This window comes from Equus przewalskii, chromosome 2 (assembly GCF_037783145.1).
Source record: "Equus przewalskii isolate Varuska chromosome 2, EquPr2, whole genome shotgun sequence".
Taxonomy (NCBI): Eukaryota; Metazoa; Chordata; class Mammalia; order Perissodactyla; family Equidae; genus Equus; species Equus przewalskii.
Genome location: NC_091832.1, coordinates 86,411,858 through 86,433,782, shown reverse-complemented (window position 1 = coordinate 86,433,782; position 21,925 = coordinate 86,411,858). Strand labels below are relative to the sequence as shown.

The window sequence follows — 21,925 nt, the reverse complement described above, 5'->3', positions numbered from 1 at the left end:
ATTGCCTGTCTGCAACAGTTGAGATGAAAAAAGAGAAGAGGCACTGGAGAATTGAGAGGCAAGGAGAAGGGGTAAAATGATTCTCTACAGGGTGGGAATGTGAATTAATGAGGGTAAGGTGTAGCGTTGCCAGGCTCACCTACAGTTAGTTGTTATGAAGTTCAAATGAGACCAGTCAGCATGATAGTGTGTGCTGCAGCCATGTTCAGATGCATGTGCAGGAAAGTGCAGAGTTGGATTTAGGCAGGCTTGGCACTTGGCCAGGCAAATATGAAGCAGTAAGAGATGAGCAAGGTTGTTAATGATGTACACAATAAAGTAATTATAATCATGGGCCATGAGATCTAGGCTAGGTCAGATGGGATGTGAGGGTAAGGGGGTGAGGGTTGGGTGGATTAGTTAGAGGCGTTGTTAAGGTAAAAAGGTAAATAAATTGGCCATTCTAGAAAGTTTAAAGAATTTTTAATCTGGGGAATAAGTCATAAAGATAGGAGCTGTTGGTAGGAGAAGACAGTGAAAATAGGATTATGGAAGGATGCAGTTATTGGCAGTAATAAACACAGGGTCTGACTATAGGGGTGGTTGGCTGAGAGGAAGTGAAAAGCAATCTTATTAGAGAAGAAGTCAAGAATTTGGAAGCCAGGGTATTGAGATGATCAACAATGTGAATATTGAACACATGAAAAATTAATCCAAGTGTACTGTTAAAAAGAAGACAATGGGAAGATGCGAACATTTTTGGACTCAGAGAGAGTGATCTGGGGTTCTACTGATAATTACAACAAGGAGCGGTAGCAGGTAGGATAGGCGTATTGCCATAATCTTCAAAGGAATTAGGGGATTTTAAGGAGAAGGCATGGGGAATGATCTGTAATCGGTAATGAGGTGCAAGAAAGACACCTTACCCCATTTCAAGTCTCAGAGATATGAAAGACGCCTGTAGCAGAAACATGAATCAGAGGATAGGTTTCAGATGGAGCAAGACTGTGAAGGGAACACTCGGAGAAGAGGTTAAGAATATAGGGAACTGAGGAGGAGTTCTCGTCAAGAAGGCGCTGTGAGTACACGTTGAACTCGCCTCCTCCCACAAACACAACCAGATTACAACAATTTTAGGAAGAATCACCCTGGATTGAAAACTGAAAACTGGATAAAAAGAACCCCCACAACAAGGGACAGTTCTGACAAAAGCAGAAGAGGCAGTAACTCTGGCCAGAGAGGAAAAAAGCCACCTTTGGGAGCAGTGGAGCTTCTCAGCTGGCCAGGTGGGAGCCAACCCAAGGATATCCAGATAGCATCTCAAGATGCCTAAGAGTCTCCTGCTACTATACATCGGAAGGCGGACAGACGTCCCCCCGGGAGGAGGTGGAAATAGGTGAAAACTCTCCGACCCCTGACCCCTGGACAGCCTAGTTCCTGCAGGAGGCTCTCTTCCAGCGGACTCCCCCATAGCATCACCACACACCAAGGGCGGGAGTGTGCACTCACCAGTGGAGCGACAGTGGAAACAGGTGACGACAGCCCTACTCAAGCCCCCTGCGATTACACCTAAGCCCAGGGGGAATCCCCAGGGTCCCGCACCCACCAGCAGGGAAGGCCTCCGCTCGCCATTAGCAGGGAGGCTTCACCCAGAATCCAGAACAAAGGGAAGCTCCCGTCAGGTGGTTTCTCCAGCACGGCACCAGACCGCAAGCTGCTGCTGGGCCCACGGTCTCTGGCACACGGGTTGGTGGAGGGGGCACCCAGGCTTCCCGTGGACATGCTTGGGGACACGGTTAGAGGTCCAGTGCCTGGCTCTGTGGCCCGGGGGGAGGCTCCGGGGTCCCGCACCCCCCCGGCAGGGAAAGCCTCTGCTCGCCATTAGCAGGGAGGCCCCACCCAGAATCCAGAACAAAGGGAAGCTCCCGGCGGACAGATTCCCCGGCATGGCACCAGACCGCAAGCTGCTGCTGGGCCCACGGTCTCTGGTGCACGGGTCGGTGCAGGGGGTGTCCAGACTTCGTGTGGACGTGCTTGGGGACTGGGTGGAGCTCCAACACCCGGCTCTGTGGCCCAGGGGGACACTCCAGGGTCCCGCACCCCCCCAGCAGGGAGGGCCTCTGCTCACCATTGGCAGGGAGGCCCTGCCCAGCATCTGGAACACCAGGAAGCTCACTAGAGCAGAATTCCCCACAAGGCAGCAGCTTACAAGCCACCGCCAGGCCCACGGACTCTGGCCATGTCCCAGACAAGGCAAGGGGCTCCCAGAGATCCCGTGAGAGTGGAGTGGGGCAGAGTGGAGCTCCCGTGAAATGGATACGTAGCCCAGGGGGGAACTCCAGGTTCCTACAGCAGCCTCAGCAAAAGCCTCTGCACAGCACTAGTTGAGAGGTCCCAACTGGCAATCGCAAGGCGGGAAGGCCCTGGGGCAAAAGTAGCACAGCTAGGTGAGCTAACGACAGACTGCAGAAGATACCCATAGCTAAGCTGGGACCTATAGTGGACAAGTGTGATCTTGTGGGCTCTGTTAGAGACAAAGCAGCGATTATAGGTGATCCAGCTCCTGGCTGCTGGGAAAGGCCACAACACCGCTGCAGACCACAAGGAGGGAGCACGTCTAAGTGGGCTGCAACAGTAGGCACCAGCAGCCTGAGGCCCCCTTGCGATTGCCCCCACAACTTGCCCCCATGATTGCGAGTGGACCCCACAGGACCACTGCGACTACAAGGAGGGGTCCAGGTCCAGTCAGTAACAGCTGACAGGGTTCCTGGTTGGTGCAGTCCAAACAGCTGCCCCCCTACACCAGTTGCAGCAAGTTGAAGCAGCAACTAAACTCTATCTCTATGTGGAGGCACAAATCCACACCATCAAGCACTATGAAAAAATATATTAAATCTCCAGAACAGAAGGAAAATGATAAGCACCCAGAAAACAATCCCAAAGACAATGAAATCTATAACCTAAATGACGATGATTTCAAAACTGCCATTATTAAAAAACTCAATGAGTTAAAAGAGAATTCAGATACACAACTCAATGGGTTCAGGAGCTATGTTACAAAAGAGCTTGACACTATAAAGAAGAACCAATTAGAAACACTGGAGATGAAGAACACAATGCAGGAGATTAAGAAAAATCTGGACTCTCTGAACAGTAGAGTCGATAATATGGAGGACAGAATTAGCAATTTGGAGGATAGGAATATAGAAATGCTGCAGACAGAGGAGGAGAGAGAACTAAGACTAAAAAGACATGAAGAAACTCTCTGAGAATTATCCGACTCAGTTAGGAGATGCAACATAAGGATTATAGGTACACCAGAGGGAGAAGAGAAGGAGAAGGGGGCAGAAAGCCTGTTCAAAGAAATAACAGCTGAGAACTTTCCACACTTGGGAAGAGAGATGGAACTTCATGTGACAGAAGCCAATAGATCTCCAAACTTTATTAATGCAAGAAGACCAACCCCAAGGCATACAGTAGTGAAACTAGCAAAAGTCAATGACAAAGAGAAAATACTAAGGGCAGCCAGGCAGAAGAAAATAACTTACAAAGGAAACCCCATAAGGCTATCAGCAGATTTCTCAGGAGAGACCTTTCAGGCTAGAAGAGATTGGAATGAAATATTCAAAACTCTGATGGACAAAAACCTGCAGCCAAGAATAGTCTACCCAGCGAAAATATCCTTCAAATATGATGGAGAAATAAAAACTTTCCCAGATAAACAAAAGTTAAGGGAGTTCATCGCCACAAAACCTCCTCTTCAAGAAATGCTCAGGAAGAACCTCATTCCTGAAAAATCAAAAAAAGGAAAGGGGTTACAAAATCCAGAACAAAGGAGATAAACAGAAGGACAATAACACAAAGTAACAGCTCTCCATCAGGACAAAATGCAAAAGAATCAGAAAACAAGTGATAAAATGGCAACAGTAGGCCCCCACGTTTCAATAATCACTCTAAACATGAATGGATTGAACTCTCCAATCAAAAGGCACAGAGTGGCAGGATGGATCAAAGAACAAGATCCAACAATATGCTGCCTCCAGGAAACACACCTCAGCCCCAAAGACAAACACAGACTCAAAGTGAAGGGATGGAAGACAATACTTCAAGCTAATAATGAACAAAAGAAAGCAGGTGTTGCCATACTTCTATCAGCAAAGTAGACTTCAAAGCAAAACAGATAAAGAAAGACAAAGAGGGGCAGTATATAATGATAAAAGGAACGCTCCACCAAGATGACATAACGCTTATAAATAAATAGGCACCTAACACAGGAGCACCAAAATTCGTAAAGAAACTATTAACAAAACTAAAAGGAGACATCAACAGCAATACAATAATAGTAGGGGACCTCAACACCCCATTAACACCAATGGACAGATCATCCAGACAGAAAATCAACAAGGAAATTATAGAATTAAATGAAAAATTAGATCAGATGGACCTAATAGACATATATAGGACACTTCATCCAAAAACAGCAGGTTACACATTCTTCTCAAGCGCACGTGGAACATTCTCAAGGATAGACCATATCTTGGGAAACAAGGCAAGCATCAATAAGTTCAAGAGGGTTGAAATACTACCAAGCATCGTTTCTGATCATAATGCTATGAAACTAGAAATCAACTACAAGAATAAAGCTGGGAAAGGGCCAAAAATGTGGAGACTAAACAACATGCTACTGAACAAACAATGGATTATTGAAGAAATTAAAGAAGAAATCAAACATTATCTGGAGACAAATGAAAATGAAAACACACCGTACCAAATGATTTGGGACACAGCAAAGGCAGTCCTAAGAGGGAAATTCATTGCAATACAGGCTCACCTCAATAAGCAAGAAAAGTCTTACATAAACAACCTCAAACAACACCTAACGGAATTAGAAAAAGAAGAACAAACAAAACCTAAAGTCAGTAGAAGGAGGGAAATAATAAAAATTAGAGCAGAAATAAATGATATTGAATCGAAAAAGACAGTAGAAAGGATCAATGAAACAAAGAGTTGGTTCTTCAAAAAAATTAACAAAATCGACAAACTCTTAGCCAGACTCACTAAAAAAAAAGAGAGAAGTCTCAAATAAATAAAATTAGAAATGAGAGAGGAGAAATCACAACAGATACCGAAGAAATACAAAGGATCATAAGAGAATACTATGAAAAACTATATGCCAACAAATTGAACAACCTAGAAGAAATGGATAAATTCCTAGACTCATACAACCTCCCCAAACTGAATCAGGAAGAAATAGAGAATCTGAATAGACCAATCACAAGTAAAGAAATAGAAACAATAATCAAAAACCTCCCCAAAAATAAGAGTCTAGGACCAGACGGCTTCTCTGGAGTATTCTACCAAACATTCAAAGAAGATTTAATACCTATCCTTCTCAAACTATTCCAGAAAATAGAGGAAGATGTAGCACTCCCTAACACATTCTATGAAGCCAACATCACCCTGATCCCCAAACCTGACAAGGACAACACAAAGAAGGAAAACTACAGGCCAATATCACTGATGAACATAGATGCAAAAATCCTCAACAAAATTTTGGCAACCTGAATACAGCAATTTATCAAAAAGATTATACACCATGATCAAGTGGGATTTATACCAGGGAGACAGGGATGGTTCAACATCCTCAAGTCAATCAACGTGATTCACTACATTAACAAAATGAGAAACAAAAACCACATGATCATCTCAATAGATGCAGAGAAAGCATTCGACAAGATCCAACATCCATTTATGATAAAAACCCTCAATAAAATGGGTATAGAAGGAAAGTACCTCAACATAATAAAGGCCATATATGACAAACCCACAGCCAACATCATACTCAATGGACAAAAACTGAAATCCATCCCTCTCAGAACAGGAACAAGACAAGGGTGCCCACTTTCACCACTCTTATTCAACATAGTACTGGAGGTTTTGGTCAGAGCAATTCGGCAAGAAAAAGAAATAAAAGGAATCCAAAGAGGCAACGAAGAAGTAAAACTCTCGCTGTTTGCAGACGACATGATCTTATATACAGAAAACCCCAAAGAATCCATAGAAAAACTATTAGGAACAATCAACAACTACAGCAAAGTAGCAGGGTATAAAATCAACATACATAAATCAGTAGCATTTCTATATGCTAACAATGAACTAACAGAAAAAGATCTCAAGAACTCAATCCTATTCACGATCGCAACAAAAAGAATAAAGTACCTTGGGATAAATTTAACCAAGGAAGTGAAAGATCTATACAACGAAAACTAGAAGACCTTCTTGAAAGAAATGGACGACAACATAAAGAGATGGAAAGACATTCCATGCACATGGATTGGAAGAATAAACATAGTTAAAATGTCCATATTACCTAAAGCAATCTACAGATTCAATGCTATCCCAATCAGAATTCCAATGTCATTCTTTACAGAAATGGAACAAAGAATCCTAAAATTCATATGGGGCAACAAAAGACCCTGAATTGCTAAAGCAATCCTGAGAAAAAGAACAAAGCTGGAGGCATCACAATCCCTGACTTCAAAACATACTACAAAGCTACAGTAATCAAAACAGCATGGTACTGGTACAAAAACAGATGCACAGATCAATGGAATAGAATTGAAAGCCCAGAAATAAAACCACACATCTATGGACAGCTAATCTTTGACAAAGGAGCTGAGGGCCTACAATGGAGGAAAGAAAGTCTCTTCAACAAATGGTGCTGGAAAAACTGGACAGCCACATGTAAAAGAATGAAAATCAACCATTCTTTTTCACCATTTACTAAAATAAACTCAAAATGGATCAAAGACCTAAAGATTAGGCCTGAAACAATAAGTCTTCTAGAAAAGAATATCGGCAGTACACTCTTCGACATCAGCTTCAAAAGAACCTTTTCGGACACCATAACCCCTCACATGAGGAAACAATAGAAAGAATAAACAAATGGGACTTCATCAGACTAAAGAGCTTCTTCAAGGCAAGGGAAAACAGGATTGAAACAAAAAAACAGCCCACTAATTGGGAAAAACTATTCACAAGTTATTTATCCGACAGAGGGTTAATCTCCATAACATACAAAGAACTCACACAACTCAACAATAAAAAAATCAAATAACCCAATTACAAAATGGGCAAGGGACATGAACAGACATTTCTCCAAAGAAGATATATGGATGGCCAATAGACACATGAAAAGATGCTCATCATCACTAATCATCAGGGAAATGCAAATCAAAACTACACTAAGATATCACCTTACACCTGTTAGAATGGCAAAAATATCCAAAACCAAGAGTGACAAATGTTGGAGAGGCTGTGGAGAAAAGGGAACCCTCATACACTGTTGGTGGGAATGCAGACTGGTGCAGCCACTATGGAAAACAGTATGGAGAGTCCTCAAAAAGTTAAGAATAGAAATACCTTATGACTCAGCCATCCCACTACTGGGTATCTATCCTAAGAACCTGAAACAGCACTTCCAAAAGTTCCATGCATCCCTATGTTCATCGCAGCATTATTCACAATAGCCAAGTCATGGAACCAACCTAAGTGACCAGCAACTGATGATTGGATAAAGAAGATGTGCTATATATATACAATGGAATACTACTCAGCCATAAAAAAGGACAAAGTCGTCCCATTCACAGCAACATGGATAGACCTTGAGGGTATTATGTTGAGTGAAATAAGCCAGACAGAGAAAGACGAACTCTGTATGACTCCACTCATAGGTGGTAGTTAACATATGGACAAAGAGAACTGATCGGTGGTTGCCAGGGAAAAGGGAGGTGGGGGGAGGGCACTAGGGGTAAAGTGGCGTACCTACAACATGACTAATAATTATGTACAACTGTAATTTCACAAGGATGTTAACTTTCATAACCTTAATAAAAAAAAAAAAGAATATAGGGAACTGAGATTCTAGCAGCAAAAATGGCCGTTACCAGCTTCTACACCTGAATACTCAGACATTTCCATTTTTAAGATATGATTTTAAAAAGACAATTCAACTTTCAGGGGTTGTATTAGCATCTTTGGCTTCTGTAACAAAATACCACAAACTGGGTGGCTTAAAACAATGGAAATTTATTGTTTCATAGTTCTGGAAGCTCTAAGTCTGACATCAAGTAAGACCATGCTCCCTCTGAAATCTGCAGGGGAGAATCCTTCCTCATCTCTCCTAGCTTCCGATGTTTGCCAGCAATCCTGGCATTCCTTGGCTTGTAGATGCGTCACTCTAATCTCTGCCTCCATCACGACATGGCATTCGCCTTGCATGTCTCTGACTCCTCTTCTTGTAAGGACACCAGTCATCCTGGATTAAGTGCCCACAATACACCAGCATGACTTCATCTTAACTAATTACATCTGCAATGACCCTATTTTCAAATAAGGTCACATTCTAATGTACTGGGGGTTAGAACTTCAACATAACTTTTTGGGGGACAAAATACAACCCTTAACAGGGGTGTTGATAAAAAATACAACATCTTTTATGGAATGTATTCATATTTTAAGTTGCTCAGGTTTTGTCCTGCTCGGTAAATGAAGCCTGCTAATTCAAGTGTTTAAGCAATTCCTATTGTTTGTAAAATGCACGACAACTTAAAGAAAAAGTGTTACATACTGTAAATGCAATTTAAAGTCATATAACACAGAAGTATCTACTGATGTTGTGTGATGATTCCATTGAACCGGTTGGGACAGCCCAGTGAGCTCAGAAGGGAAGCATTAAACTTTTAAGTTGAAGGTCCTGACTTCTCTTCACTATTTAAAATGTTGAACCAACTAAAGCTAACAAGCCTCTGGCTCTAAGAGTAGGGGAAAGCTTGCAACAGCATGATGCCATATTAATCAGCTGAGAACATTTTATACTATAGCATGGAGATGGCAAGGAGAGGGAGAAAAGTACCGATCTGATTCTTTAGTCAAGCTGAAACAAGGTCCCAGACATTCTTGACTGTGAGATACTCAAAAGTGCTACTCTAGGTCCCAGCCCCCTACTTGTGGCTGTGACTCCTTCCCTGCTCTTCTTAAGAGTTACATGAGTAAGAGATGCCATTCTTTTGCAATGGAGAGAACCTAGGCTACAGAGCCATTTATTGCACACTTACTAGATGCTCAGCTCCATACTAGTCCTCTGACCCACTGCAAGTGAGGACCTCAGATCGGCCAGCCTCCTGTGCCTGTTGAGGGATGCTCTTGGGAAACTGTATTCCCAGGTCTTGGAAAAAACACTGAGGGGTGATCCCAGTTCCTCAAATCCAGTGAGCAGATAGGTACATACCAAGTCTTCTTTTCCCAAATGAATGCAAATCAATATTCACTTCGGCTTCAATTTGACTCACTGCAAATTCTGAATTGGTGCAATCCAAATTGATGAAGTTTGTTATGCTAAGAAGTGATCTGATTATTTGACTCTTTTTACTTTGTCAGAATGGAGCTAAAACTTCAGAAGGGATGGTAAGGCGGAGGTTTATTACTTGAAGGTAATGTCTCTCATGAAAGATGCAGAATCCAACTGTTTAGTAGTGTATCTCTCCCTCTCCACTTCCTACACAGCTTGTAAGAAATGAAGTCCCTCACTCTATTACTCTAATTGAATTCCATCTTGGGTAATTACACTATAATTAAATAAATTTTCCCCATAGTTTTAATTCACTGACAAATAGTGCTAGTCAAATAGCCACATTTCACTCCCAGAAACGCATCCCTCCTCCATTTCAGTGATGAGTGGAGTGATTTATATTTGGGAGATGTGTGTATGAAAAATGCACAGTTCATAAAATATTTTAGGTATCATTCATGATTACATATGCTTTTCTCAGCATGAGATAACATTAATTTCTATTATAATCTTTCATCCACTTTCTCATATGCTTAGTGCCAAAAGAAATAAGACAGTTAATTAGCATTTCCTATTTTTCAGAACACTTTCTGTTTAGTTAACCAGTAGCTTGTATTTTTTATTTCTAAAGAACATTTCATTATCCCTGGGAGACAGACTGGCATAGGTATTACTGTTTCCCATTCTACAGGTGAAAAAATTGAGGGAGTATTTCTCAAAGTGACGAAGCCTATTACTATCAGTACCAGCCTTGGAACTTAAGCTTCCTCTGGTTCCCTGGTCCAAGGCACTTTCCATTAAACACTGGATCATTAGCAATCACTTTAGTTTTACTAATGAGAAAATAAAGAGCAGCACATTTGTGACCTATGTCATAGGTCACCAATTTGTAATAATTAATGATTAACCAGGAGTCAGAGGTCTAATAACTGGGTCCTGATGATGATCTTGGACATGAGATCACGAAGATTCTTTCTGTCCACATGTTATGACTTGGTGCAGTTCAACTAGAAGAACAGTTCAAAATGTGATGCAAAGTGATACAAACGGATTCACATTTCAATTTTATTCTAATGATCTTTCTTAAAGGGTTGTAGATGGCTTTTAACAAAAGATATGAAAGACAACATCAAAATACTCACAAAAAGCAGCAATAGTAAGGGTGTTATAACGATGCCCTGAAAGAGATAAAAGAAATGATGATTATTTATTAACCTAGAAAGCAAGACAGGTTCGTTGCCACTTTTAACTCTGATGCATGGAAATACTTATCCTCCCCACTTCCATTTAATAAAGTCTAGAAGGTAAAGAAGATGGAGCTCCAATCTTGGCTCTCCCTACCATAATGACTTAGCATCTGTATTACAATTATTTGTATTAGCATCATTAAAAGTACAACCACCAATCTTCCTTAAACTCATCTTCCCTTTTTAGAACTCCAGTTGCCTTCCCCATTGCATATGCATCACTCCGGTGGAAGCTGGCAAGCTTCCTCACTCCAAGGCTTTCAACTCTAACTTGGATAAAGTGCCCTTTTTCAAGAGAAGACAGGTGGTTTAGTCCCAGTTGGGGTCCTCTCCTGAGCAAAGACCACGTCAGTTGTGATGAATGAGATGTCGTGATTTTGTAATGTGAACTGATCTCCCCTAGGAAATGAGCTGGGATCTCAAAACTCATTTCACTTGATTAGACTCCGTGTCTCCATGGTGGAAGGCAAGTCTTTCATCTAATTCAGCCACATAGGACCACCTCGGTCCCTCTGCCTCCCCTAGGCAGAAAGGAGCAAAAGATTTGTTTTCTGCAATGACAGGGAACAGTTTGAGGCTGTTGTCAATGAGGCAGGATACAAGCTTTTAGGTTTATTGAAGGTAAATCTTTAAAACTAGGTGTTTGAGTTGGGAGTTAACATGACAGGTTTCAGTTTTAGAGAAGCAGATGATTATTCGTCTTTCTTAGTTCTTCCTTTAGCTCTCAACACTACACTATGATTTATACAAGACAATGCATTTCATATTTTTATTAATAAATTCTCTTTGGAACTTTAAAATTCCAAAGAGTTTATACCTGTGTGTGTGTATTGTATGAAAGAGAGAGAGACAGACAGACAGAGACTATGCTGTGCCCAGGGTCTAGGTCTGCGACTACTTCGTTACTTTTAGAAAAAGTCATTTTGGTATTTATATAAAGTCCTTTTGTCATTACAGTAACTAAATTCTCTTGGATGTGGCCCAAGAGGGACTAGCTTACCTTATATGACATTGCTACTATGACTTTCTTAGGCATCTACTCATGTGAATACTCACACACAGGCTTGTTTTATTGTTAAATAATAGAATAAATGCTTCTTTATTGTGCAAACTTTTGCAATTGGCAATAGGGAATACAACATTTTAATTCAAGTGCTATATTTTTTAATCTATTTATTAAAACATGTATTGTGGTTTACCAACTCCATTGGTGTCTTACAAACAGGTTTCATCAGCACATTTAGGAGAGCTAAATGTGCACGCTGCCAACATAATGTTTAGAAGCTACTGTCCTTCAATGACATGGAATATATTCAGACTTTAGGAAGAATTCCAAACTTTACAAGGCTATGTGGAAATGAAAATATCTGCTGTTTCAGTCCATGTGGGAGCCATCTGATTTCAAGTTAATTTGTTTTAAACATTTGCTGAAAGTCCACTTATATGCCAGGCACTGTTCTGTTAATTAGAACAGTTATGGAACTGATCTGCAGAAAGGGGATAAGGATACTCCAGGAACAGGGAAGGGCATTCACAAAGCTACAAAAGTTGAGCAAGGTGGGAAGAAAAGTATGAAGTGGAGGAGTCAGAGACCAGATCACCAAAGGCCTTGCAGGCCAGGAGAGAGGGCTTGGAGTTGATTCTACCCACAATGGCAAAGCAGTGAAGAACTTAAAGCGAGGGTATAGTGAGTTGGTAAATAACTTAGGATATGAGGAAGGGATTTGACTTAGCTCATAATCTAGTGAGTTTTACCTTTGTTATGTATCAGTTTACCTAAATTCAGATAAAAGGAAACAGAAACATTTTAATTATGTAATATCAATAGCACTAATAACACTTCTGAGAAACAAGACATGATATCTATGATAGGATGAGAACTTTCACTCAGGAAGAAGGTTGAGTATTGTCACCACCCTGAGGACATTTGTCTTATATTAGAGGAGTTGAAGCCACCTGGTGTCATATAGCACATGGGAACCCATGTTCTTCCTGGTGCCCGTTTAGTTTCCTTTGCAATAGTGGAATAGTAATAGTAATAATACCAGTACTATTAATGGTATTTGCTTCAGCACTTTCACGCGTATTTTGAAATTTGACCCTCCTCTATTGAAGGAGTTAGGTCACATCATAGCTCCATTTTATAGATAAGGAAACTGGGTTCAGAAAAGCCAAGCAACCAGCCCAAATCACACAGTGAATAAATAGCAAAGCCTGGATTTGAGCCCGCTGTCTCTAACTTCAAATCCAAAACTGAATCCACTGCACCACTGGTCTCTGGGTAGCAGGTTTCAGCAACCGGTACAGTTTTCTAGAGAGTTCTGCTTAGGACATATAGGTAGTGATTATTTACTGTATGATCTTAGCCTCAAGTTGATAACCAATTCTCAGAGATGACCTTATTCTGGAAGGCAGAGTACTATTATCTGTAGGTTTTCCTACCTGAATATTTTAAGCGTATATTCCCCAACACACAATAGTTTCTTTGCAATTCCTCCAAGAACTTACAATGTTTCTTCCTAAAGTATTGAAAATTTCCTAGCGAATGGGATGTATTATCCAATTCTGGACTGAAGATTCCTCATTTTCTCAAAATGGCTGCTCAATTTCATTAACTAAGAATGAATTGTTAGATAATGCTGAAACCTGCTTTTCAGTTGTTTTAGGAAACGAGTCAGCTATGATGCCATTAATACTGACAAGAGCACCATAAAGTTTTAGTGAAGTTATTATAATTATTATTAAAATAATAATAGCTAATATTTATGGAGTACTTATCTTACATCAGATGATGCGTGAAGGACTTTATGTATGTTAGCATATGTAATCCTCGCCACAACCCTATGAGGTAGTTTCTATTATTGTCCCCACCTACCAGGGAAGGAAACTGAGTCTCAGGGATACTGACTGAAGCCGGAAGAGGCAATGCCAAGAATTCAATCTCTATCTCCCTGAATCCAGAGCCTGTGATCCCGAATGGTGTAAATAAAATCTTGGCAATCTTATCCTATTTCCTCAGGGTTTTATTTTAAGAGTAAACCAGAGAGGAGCTTCAAACTCAGCATGTCTTTTTGATGACATGAAACAAATTGAGAAATAAGCCTTTATGTGACACAGCTGATACATTTTTTTAAAGTCAGGTTTTTGCAAATATTAATGGTAAAAAGGGTGAAGTAAAACTTTAAAGTGTAACAGCAACAATCATTGGAAGCTGAAAAGTCAAATAAACATGTTATTTTCTCTCGTGTATAAAGAAGGCTCAATTTGATGCCTTCCTTCATCTTTCTCTTTCCCAAGGAAATTCTATATGAATGGATAAAACCAGAGGTGGTGGATGAGTACTTCTTGCAAAGGATGTTACCTCCCTCTTTGCAGATTCAAGGTCAAGATAGAGTTTTAGCATCCTTGCAACTGGGATGGTGTGTTAAGCTTTCTGATTGCAACACCTGAAGAAGTCAAGTCACAAAGTGACTGGCTTTGATTGTCTCTTAAAAAAACCTCCAGAAAATCCATTTACACCTCTGATGTGAATAACTGGGTGAATATATTTCAATGACTTTAGTGGAAAGGAAAAAAAAGTGTCAGATCGGAGACACAGAGATCTAGTCACATTAAAATACAAACCAAAAAACTCCCAAATAATAACAAAAACAACAAAACTGTAAATTCACTTCTCTCAGGAGTAGGACTTGTGAAAAAGGCAAAACTGAAGTGAATTATTACTATTTTAAAAATAGAAAATGTTATCGAAAGGTTTTGCTGCAACAACTATTGCGATCACACAGATACGAAAAGTGACTTCTTAGCCTATGTCTCCAGAATATGGAATGTTAACCTTGGAAAAGGTGCTTTTTATTTTTTAATTAAAAGGCAATAACTCAATTTTTACAGGATGGCAGCATCTCACTTTGCAAGGGATCTTAGTCCTACGCTGGTCCAGACCTCATCTCAAGTGTGACCCCCTCCATCTATCTCCCCCGTTAGCTCACCAGTGATGTGAGGCTGTGATGGTTGCACTTTGCCAGAGAACCCGCAGGGAGACACTGTCCTTGCTCTCAAAGCACACACTGCCCTGGCTGAAGCGCTTTCACAGTGAGGAAGCTCTTTCTGACACTGATCCCAAATCACTCCTGTTGCTGCCCTGTCTTCCCCTTGGAGCAACTTAGGGTACATCCCAGCCCTTCTTCCTTGTGATGGCCTTTTAACCGCTGATCTTGAACAGTGTAAACAAAACCTCTGCACTCTTAGACTATTTCCTCAGGATGATATTTTAAGAGTACTGCTGAAGTGAGCATGTGGGTCCTGACACTAAGTCTTCCCCAGGCTAAGAGGCCTCAGGCCCTCCCACTGTTTCTCCTCAGAAAGGGTTCTGAGCCTTCTGGTAGACATAATCCCATCCAGATGAATTTAAGAGGCCACAGCACTCGCTTAATAAAAATCGACCAAATCTTGGAAATAAGGCCAAAAGAGGACTGCATGTCCTTTCAACGTCATCCTGGAGCATTGTCTAACAGGCCAATTCAAGGATTATTTAATTACTTAGAGGGATATACCTTTGTTTGACTTCTTTTTACTATTGATTAGGGCCCAGACTGTGAAGTTAGATGTTAACTTAAAAAGTTTTGTCTAGCAGAGATAGGAATAATTTCTGTCTAGCAGAAAAAAACAACCAGAAATGTTACGGCTTTATTACCCCGTAGGTATTAGCCAGTTTTGTCTGTAACTTAGCAAACTTGTCTCAGTATGCTTTTCTGATGGACTATATAACCCCCATTTCTATAATCTCAAAACCAATTTTACCATCCTGGTGGGTCCCTCATTATTCAGTTAAAGAAATATTTGACATGTGTTCCTTCTATATTTGTAAGAAAGTTGTGTTTTCAACTTTTGAAAACTATATTTTGAGAACTCCTTTACTCTGAACTTTGTATTTATATCAATATAAAATCTTTTTTTTGAAGAAGAAGATTAATGCCAACTAAAACTCCCAGGTTGTCTTCACATTTTGTCCTGTGCTCAGTATATAGTGATATCTTAAAAAGTTACAGACAGTTTATTCTTCAAGAACGAAATTAGGTCAAACCAATAGGAAATGAGAGTGACTGGCCAACACAACCTAATCAACAAATTATAAAGGAGGGGAGGTATGGGGAATTTTGGAGACATCTAAATTAAACAAAATGGTCAGGGTATGGTATCCAGAGAATATGACCTTATAAACATGGATGTCAAAATATATTGTTGAGTAAACTTTATAGAATAAAGAAAAAGGCATGAGCCTAGGGAAGGGCAGTTGGAAAGAGAGTGGTGGTTCGTTGGTGGGTGAGGGCCTCTTTCCCCTCCTCTGCCTATACTTTTCTCTTGAAAACTGGACCTCCACAGAGCAAGTGCCTTAATATCCCCCAAATTAAGCATTTCGCAGTACTTTCATAGCTCTGTCAGGGGAAGAGGGTGTCCTCGCAGCTGACACGAGCCTTCTAGTTTGTTTCCCAGGCACAGTGCACTGTGGCAAAGACAGCTGCATCCAACTATTTGAGCTAGATAACACCAGCCACTGAAAACACGCAGTTAATTCTCCCTGGTCTGAGTCCACGCTTTCCAAGAATTTGGAAAGTAATTGAATAATAATTTTGTTTTCTAAATAGCATTTCTGATAGGAAGAGAACACACTGACTAGCTGACACGAGTCTCCTAGAACACAACCACATTGGGGTGTGCGAATGACAGTGAGTTTCTGAACCTGCGAAGCTAAGGATCTATTCCTGGATTGTGGTGACCCCATTCAAGCAATGTCACCCTGTGAGCCCCTGCAGGAATGACAGTTGGCTTGTCTCAATGACATACACTTAATTAGACAAACATTTATTGAGTGCTAACTATGTACGAGACATCCCGGGTGCTGAGGGGCAAAGGATTCCAAAGTCTCCTAAGCACATAAAACTTCAGTCAGTTTGAAGTGGACTTTGACATAAAATTCCAGAAAATGGTTTCTGTGGAGTCCTTGGGGTTGTCTTTGAAGACTGTCTTAGAAGACTGTTGTTCTTTCTTTACTATTTTCTTTCTCCTACAACCACTCTTGAGCATGTTTACCCCTCACTAGTGCACTTAGAGTAAGTTTTGGTTTTTCACACCAAGTCTCTGATATGATATGTGTATGTCTGATCTTTGATTTATGCCATGGTCCACGTCCACAAGGAATCCTCATTATAGAACGCAGTTCTACCTTGTCCTTCTGTGACTTCAATGCTTCCGTTAAGAAATACCTCTACCATCTTACTCTCAAAGATTGTGAGTTTTTTCAGACCAAAATTAAGGGTTTATACATGTTCATATTAAGTATTATCTTACTAGATTTGGCCTATTATCTTTTTAGATTTTGATGTCACTGCTAAATTTCACAACAGCTACTTAGTGACTACTGCACCAGGCCCCGTTAGATGAAGAACAATGGTGAATGAAACATATATAATTGGCGCCCTCAGTTTCTTAGAGAAGACAGACAACTAATCACAATAAACTGATGAGTGTTTAAAATTAAAATCTCAGGGTGCTATGAGAGTGCTTATTAGGAAGGTGAGAGCAACTAAGATGAGAGCTGAAAGCAGAGTAGGAGTTAGACAGGCAAGGGAGGGCCAGACCAGAAGGGGAGGGAGAGAAAACACAGGCAGGGAGAAGAGACTGTATAAAGGCTTTGGAGGCAACGAGAACATAGAGAAACTGAAAGTGAAGAGCACAGTGTGAGGGGTGCAATTGTGAGAGATGAAGCTAGAAACCAGATGAAGCAGGAAGGCCCAGTAATTCATGGTAAGGAGTCGGGGCTTCATTGCAAAGCAAGGGGAAGCCACTGAAAGAATTTACACAGGCATGGCTGTGGGGGAAGAGCCAGTGGCAAGGGCTGGATGATATCTGAGTTTAGGTAAAAATCACTGTGCGTGTAGTCTAGAGAAGAGATTAAAGTGGTGGAAAATTAAAGGGAGGGAGACTAATAGGAGGTTGTTCAGTAATCCAGGCAGGAGTTGATTTGGGATAAAGTGATGGAACCTTAGTTATCAAGATAGAGAGACATAACATATTCAAGAAGTATTTGAAATGTAGACAGGTAGATTAACTAAATATTGGGGGAGGGGTGTGATAAAAAGGAAGGAAGGATAGTTTCTTAGTCTTCTGAATTAAGTGATTTTTTAACAAAATAGGTGGATTATAGACCCAATCACTGAGCCAGGATCGAATTGGTATGTATAGATTAATTTTTCTTGGTAAAGATGACGAGTTTGAGGTGTCTACAAGGCCTCCAATTAGAGATACTGTAAGTAGTTGGATATATGGGACTGAAGCTCAGAATAGTGTGGACAGTGGCTATAGATGAGTGAGTTCTCAGTACATAGCTGGTGGTTTACTGTCACAGAGAAGGTAAGAAATTAAGGAATATAGAATATATATTGAAGCTCAGAGGAAGCCTAGAAAAAAACAATTTCAACGGAATGATTAGTATGGAAACTACATTGGAGTAGGCTGAATGCTGAGAAGGAAGAAAGGAAAGAGAGACAGAGTTTGGCCAACTTTTTCAAGAAACCTGGCTGTAGAGAGAAGAGAGAAATAGAGTCATAACTTGAGGGGACTGAATATGAGGTAAAGGATGTTTGTTGTTTTTTGTTTTGCTGTTTGTCTGCTTTGTTTTAGAAAGGAGAAACTTGAGGATTTCCAAAATTCATTAAAAAGTGGCAAAAGAGGGCAGAGGAATGAAGAGTCAGTAAAGAGAATGGATTATACTTATTACATCTAAGGAGGCAGAGGGGAGGCACTTCAGTGCACAGCTGGAGAGTTTAACTTTACAAAGGAGGTGGGGCTGACACTTCATTGCAAAAGCAGAGAAAAGGACACGTTAGCTACAAATGAAGATGGACTTGAATGCTTGGTATTAGAAAACTGAAGAGACTTTCATTTAAGAGCTTGTTTTTCTATATTAAGTAGAAGGTGAAGAGTTTTACTAAAATGAGGGGAAGACAGGTTCAGAGAGCGGGACATCAGTGACTAGACACCTGTGCTGTGACTAATGGGAGAGAGGGTCTGAGAAATGGAGAAGGGGCTGAGATTTTACCACACGTTGAAGATAACAAGTTAGCCTGTCGTAGTTTCATGGATGTTGGAAGAAGACAAGACTCTTTGGTCAGAGTCAAAGGACTGTATCAATCACAGCACAGCAAGGAGCCTAAGCACCATGTTAGCATCAGCTTCCCTTGCCCCTAAGTCAAGCAGGATGGTACAAACTGGGCTCAGATGGATGCCTGCATCCACAGTGGGCTCCATTACAGGAAAGGAATACTGACTTTAGGGAACCCAAATCTTTCATAATGGGTAGAAGGCATGCCTGCCTTTTGCTCAAGAGGGAGATACTGACTTTATCTTCCAAGGCAGTAAGCAAACTTCCCATTTGCTTCAGAAGGAGACACTATTTCTATCTTTCAAGACAGTTCACTAAACAAACATCCATGAAAACATAGTTGGGGACAAAGGACAGTCAGTGCCTCTGCTCACAAGATGTACAGAAATGTGAGACACATGGAGAATTGTCTCCCAATAGATGAAATGTCCAGCAGGCCAACCCAGTTGATATTGGTCATTTAAATATTTGAGCTATCAAGCTCATTATTCCCCCTTTCAAATATCACTACTGAGGCAATGTCCTTATACAAGGAAAGATAATTAGATAACCATTTAAAAATGACCAGAAAAACTTCTAAGATAACATTGTTTCTCTAACACTCCTTGCACATTATGATTCAAATAAGTAAAAGTCTAACAAACTGAACTGACTTCCAACTAATTCATCCCCTTCACTCCCCTCTCTCTTTTTTAAATGGAAGAATTTGCTAAATGTCTTTTTGAAATCTAGATCCTCAGTAGATTGAATTGTGGTCTGTGGACCAGCAGCACTGGCCTCGCTGGCAGCTCGTCAGGAACTGCTGAATCTCAGATCCACCCCAGACCTACTTATCATCGTCTGTGTTTTTAACAAGATTTCCAGATAATTTGTAGACACATTAAAATTCAAAAAGAGCTGATTTAGGCTCTAAAGCAGGGGTAGGCAAACCTTTTCATTTTAGGGCTAGATGATAACTATTGCAGGCTTTGCTGCCCATACAGACTCAGTTACAATTACTGAACTCTGCTGTTGTAGTTGGAAAGCAGCCAAAGACAATAAGTAAACAAATGGGTATCGACAAATTTGGCCCAAGGGCTGCAGTTCAGATCCCTGCTCTAAAGTATTGTTCTGGATTAGCAATTATATTAAAAAAAGAAACGTTAGTGTAACAAACTTTTATTTTTAATGACTTGGTTTTTAGTGAACCCATGCTGGCTTCTAAACATCACAGCGTGTTCCTTTGTAACTGCTTGTAACGCGCTACTTAATTACCCATCCTTCAATTTTTCTATAGACTGAAAAGAAAATGACCAGTTAATAGTGTGTAAAATCTACTTTCTTCTCCTTGTTGTTATTTGCAGTGACATTTGCACATGTCCAGCTGCTGATTCTATTCCTTTCCTTTATGATTTGTCAAAGATAGTGATTCAGCAATCTCAAATGTTAGTTTTCTCAGGACCCTATGAAGTAATTTGTCTGGACCAGCAGATAGGGTCTGCTTATCTTGGGCCTACTTTTCTTTTGCCAACATTTACTTTACTATTTCTAATCTGAAGATGGTTCTCTTTGCCAAAGATGATGGAAGCAAAGGGAAGAGCCAGTGGGGAGAGGGAAATGAAGGATACTGAATAGCAGGCAGAAACTATGCAGTTTAGGGTCCTAATATCCAGAGCTGCATAAGAGAAAAAGGAAAAACACAAGAACACAAAAGAGGAATAACATGTAAATTGCTAATTAGAACTGATACAGCGATACATGTCAAAGCTGAAAAACGGTGTTCAAACTCATGAGTTTTCTTTTTACTTTTTAACTGAATAAGCGAATCGTCTTTTCAGACTATGTAAACCCATACACCTGCATTAAAACTATTAACAATTAACTTGGCTTTTTCTATCCAGATTAAGAGTGATGAGAACAATTTGAAATTCAATTAAAGCCCAAAGCGAGATGGATATAGGAATTTTCTGTATTTTCCAAGAATCTTTCATATAAATGTCTTTTAAGTTTATAAATTTAGGATGCCATAAGTAATTTTCCAAAGGAGCTACTTAAAAATGCTTATCTGTAGAGTATATATTAGACCAAAGAGGCAGCAAAAGGAAATTAAGTCAAAATTTCTTTTTTGATGACACAAGCTTTCATAGCTGAGGAAAGATATGCCAGGGTTCATTCAGCCACCACTGCAGTTTTATTTTCCCTGGGAATACATATGGCAGTCTATTAAGGATCATCAGCAGCATAACAAACATTATACGCAAGAAGCACAACTCTCTTAAAATGTCAAGAGAAGGGTCTCACATTACCCAATGGTCAGCCAAAGTTCCTATGGCCTGAATCTTATACATAGTCTATACAGAACCTAATCACATGTGTACATACATAGGAGCTTGCACTATTCCTTGCTTTAGAATCACTGCTTCAGTGATACCAAATACCACCATCATAATAACATCCAACATTTAGTAAGGTATATTATGTACTAGGAACTGTGCTAAGTGCTTATTTACAAACATTATCTAACTTAAAATTCCAGTAGGTAAATTGATTATCCCAATTTTATAGGAGGGAAAAGAGAGGCTTATAGAGACTATGGCTAAGCTGTAGGAAGTACCAGGAGGCAGAATCCCAGCCCAAGAAATAAAAGCAAAAGTTGAGAGGTCAAGAGATGGTCCAAAGGGAAGAAAAGCTGTTAGAAAGAAAAAAAAGAGCAAAAAAGAGGTAGAAAATTTAAAATAAAAAGATATTCAGGAAATGGATTGTAGGAAACCAATACAAAATATGTTAATACAAATTAAAGACGGGGCCAATCTGTCAATGGTATTGGAATATATGAAAAGAACACACCAAGTAACTCTCTCAGGCCACTAGAGTAACAATGAATATTTATTACCCACTGGCTTAAAAGATTTGACATTTACCTGCCATTTTGCTCGGATGTCTACAACAGAACAGTACCTGGTACACATTAGGCACTCAATACGTTTTTTGCTGAACAAATGAATCAATGAATGAATGAATATGTGTCCACAAATTCTTCCCTCGGGGAGCAGCATATTCATTTGATGAGAAACACATACTTTCTGAAATGCTTTAAAACTTTTACATTTGTAATAACGACAACACTAGTTGACATTTACTGAGTGCCTACTCTGTGTCAGGAACTGTTCCATGCTCTTCACATGTACTAACTCATTCAAACCTATGAGA

General features: G+C 40.2%; 1 protein-coding gene across 9 annotated transcripts in view; it reads right to left on the bottom strand.

The window, feature by feature from the left end:
- Positions 1–21,925, bottom strand: part of SLC10A7 (solute carrier family 10 member 7) — a 236,536-nt gene that overhangs the window by 63,866 nt on the left and 150,745 nt on the right. For all 9 annotated transcript variants that reach the window (XR_546834.2, XR_011537119.1, XR_011537118.1 and 6 more), the window contains one exon: positions 10,471–10,506. Coding sequence is in view for 3 of the 9 variants with exons in the window: in XM_008531975.2 (XP_008530197.1) it covers positions 10,471–10,506 (36 nt within the window). In the remaining 6 variants the exon portion in view is untranslated. The remainder of the gene's footprint in view (positions 1–10,470; positions 10,507–21,925) is intronic.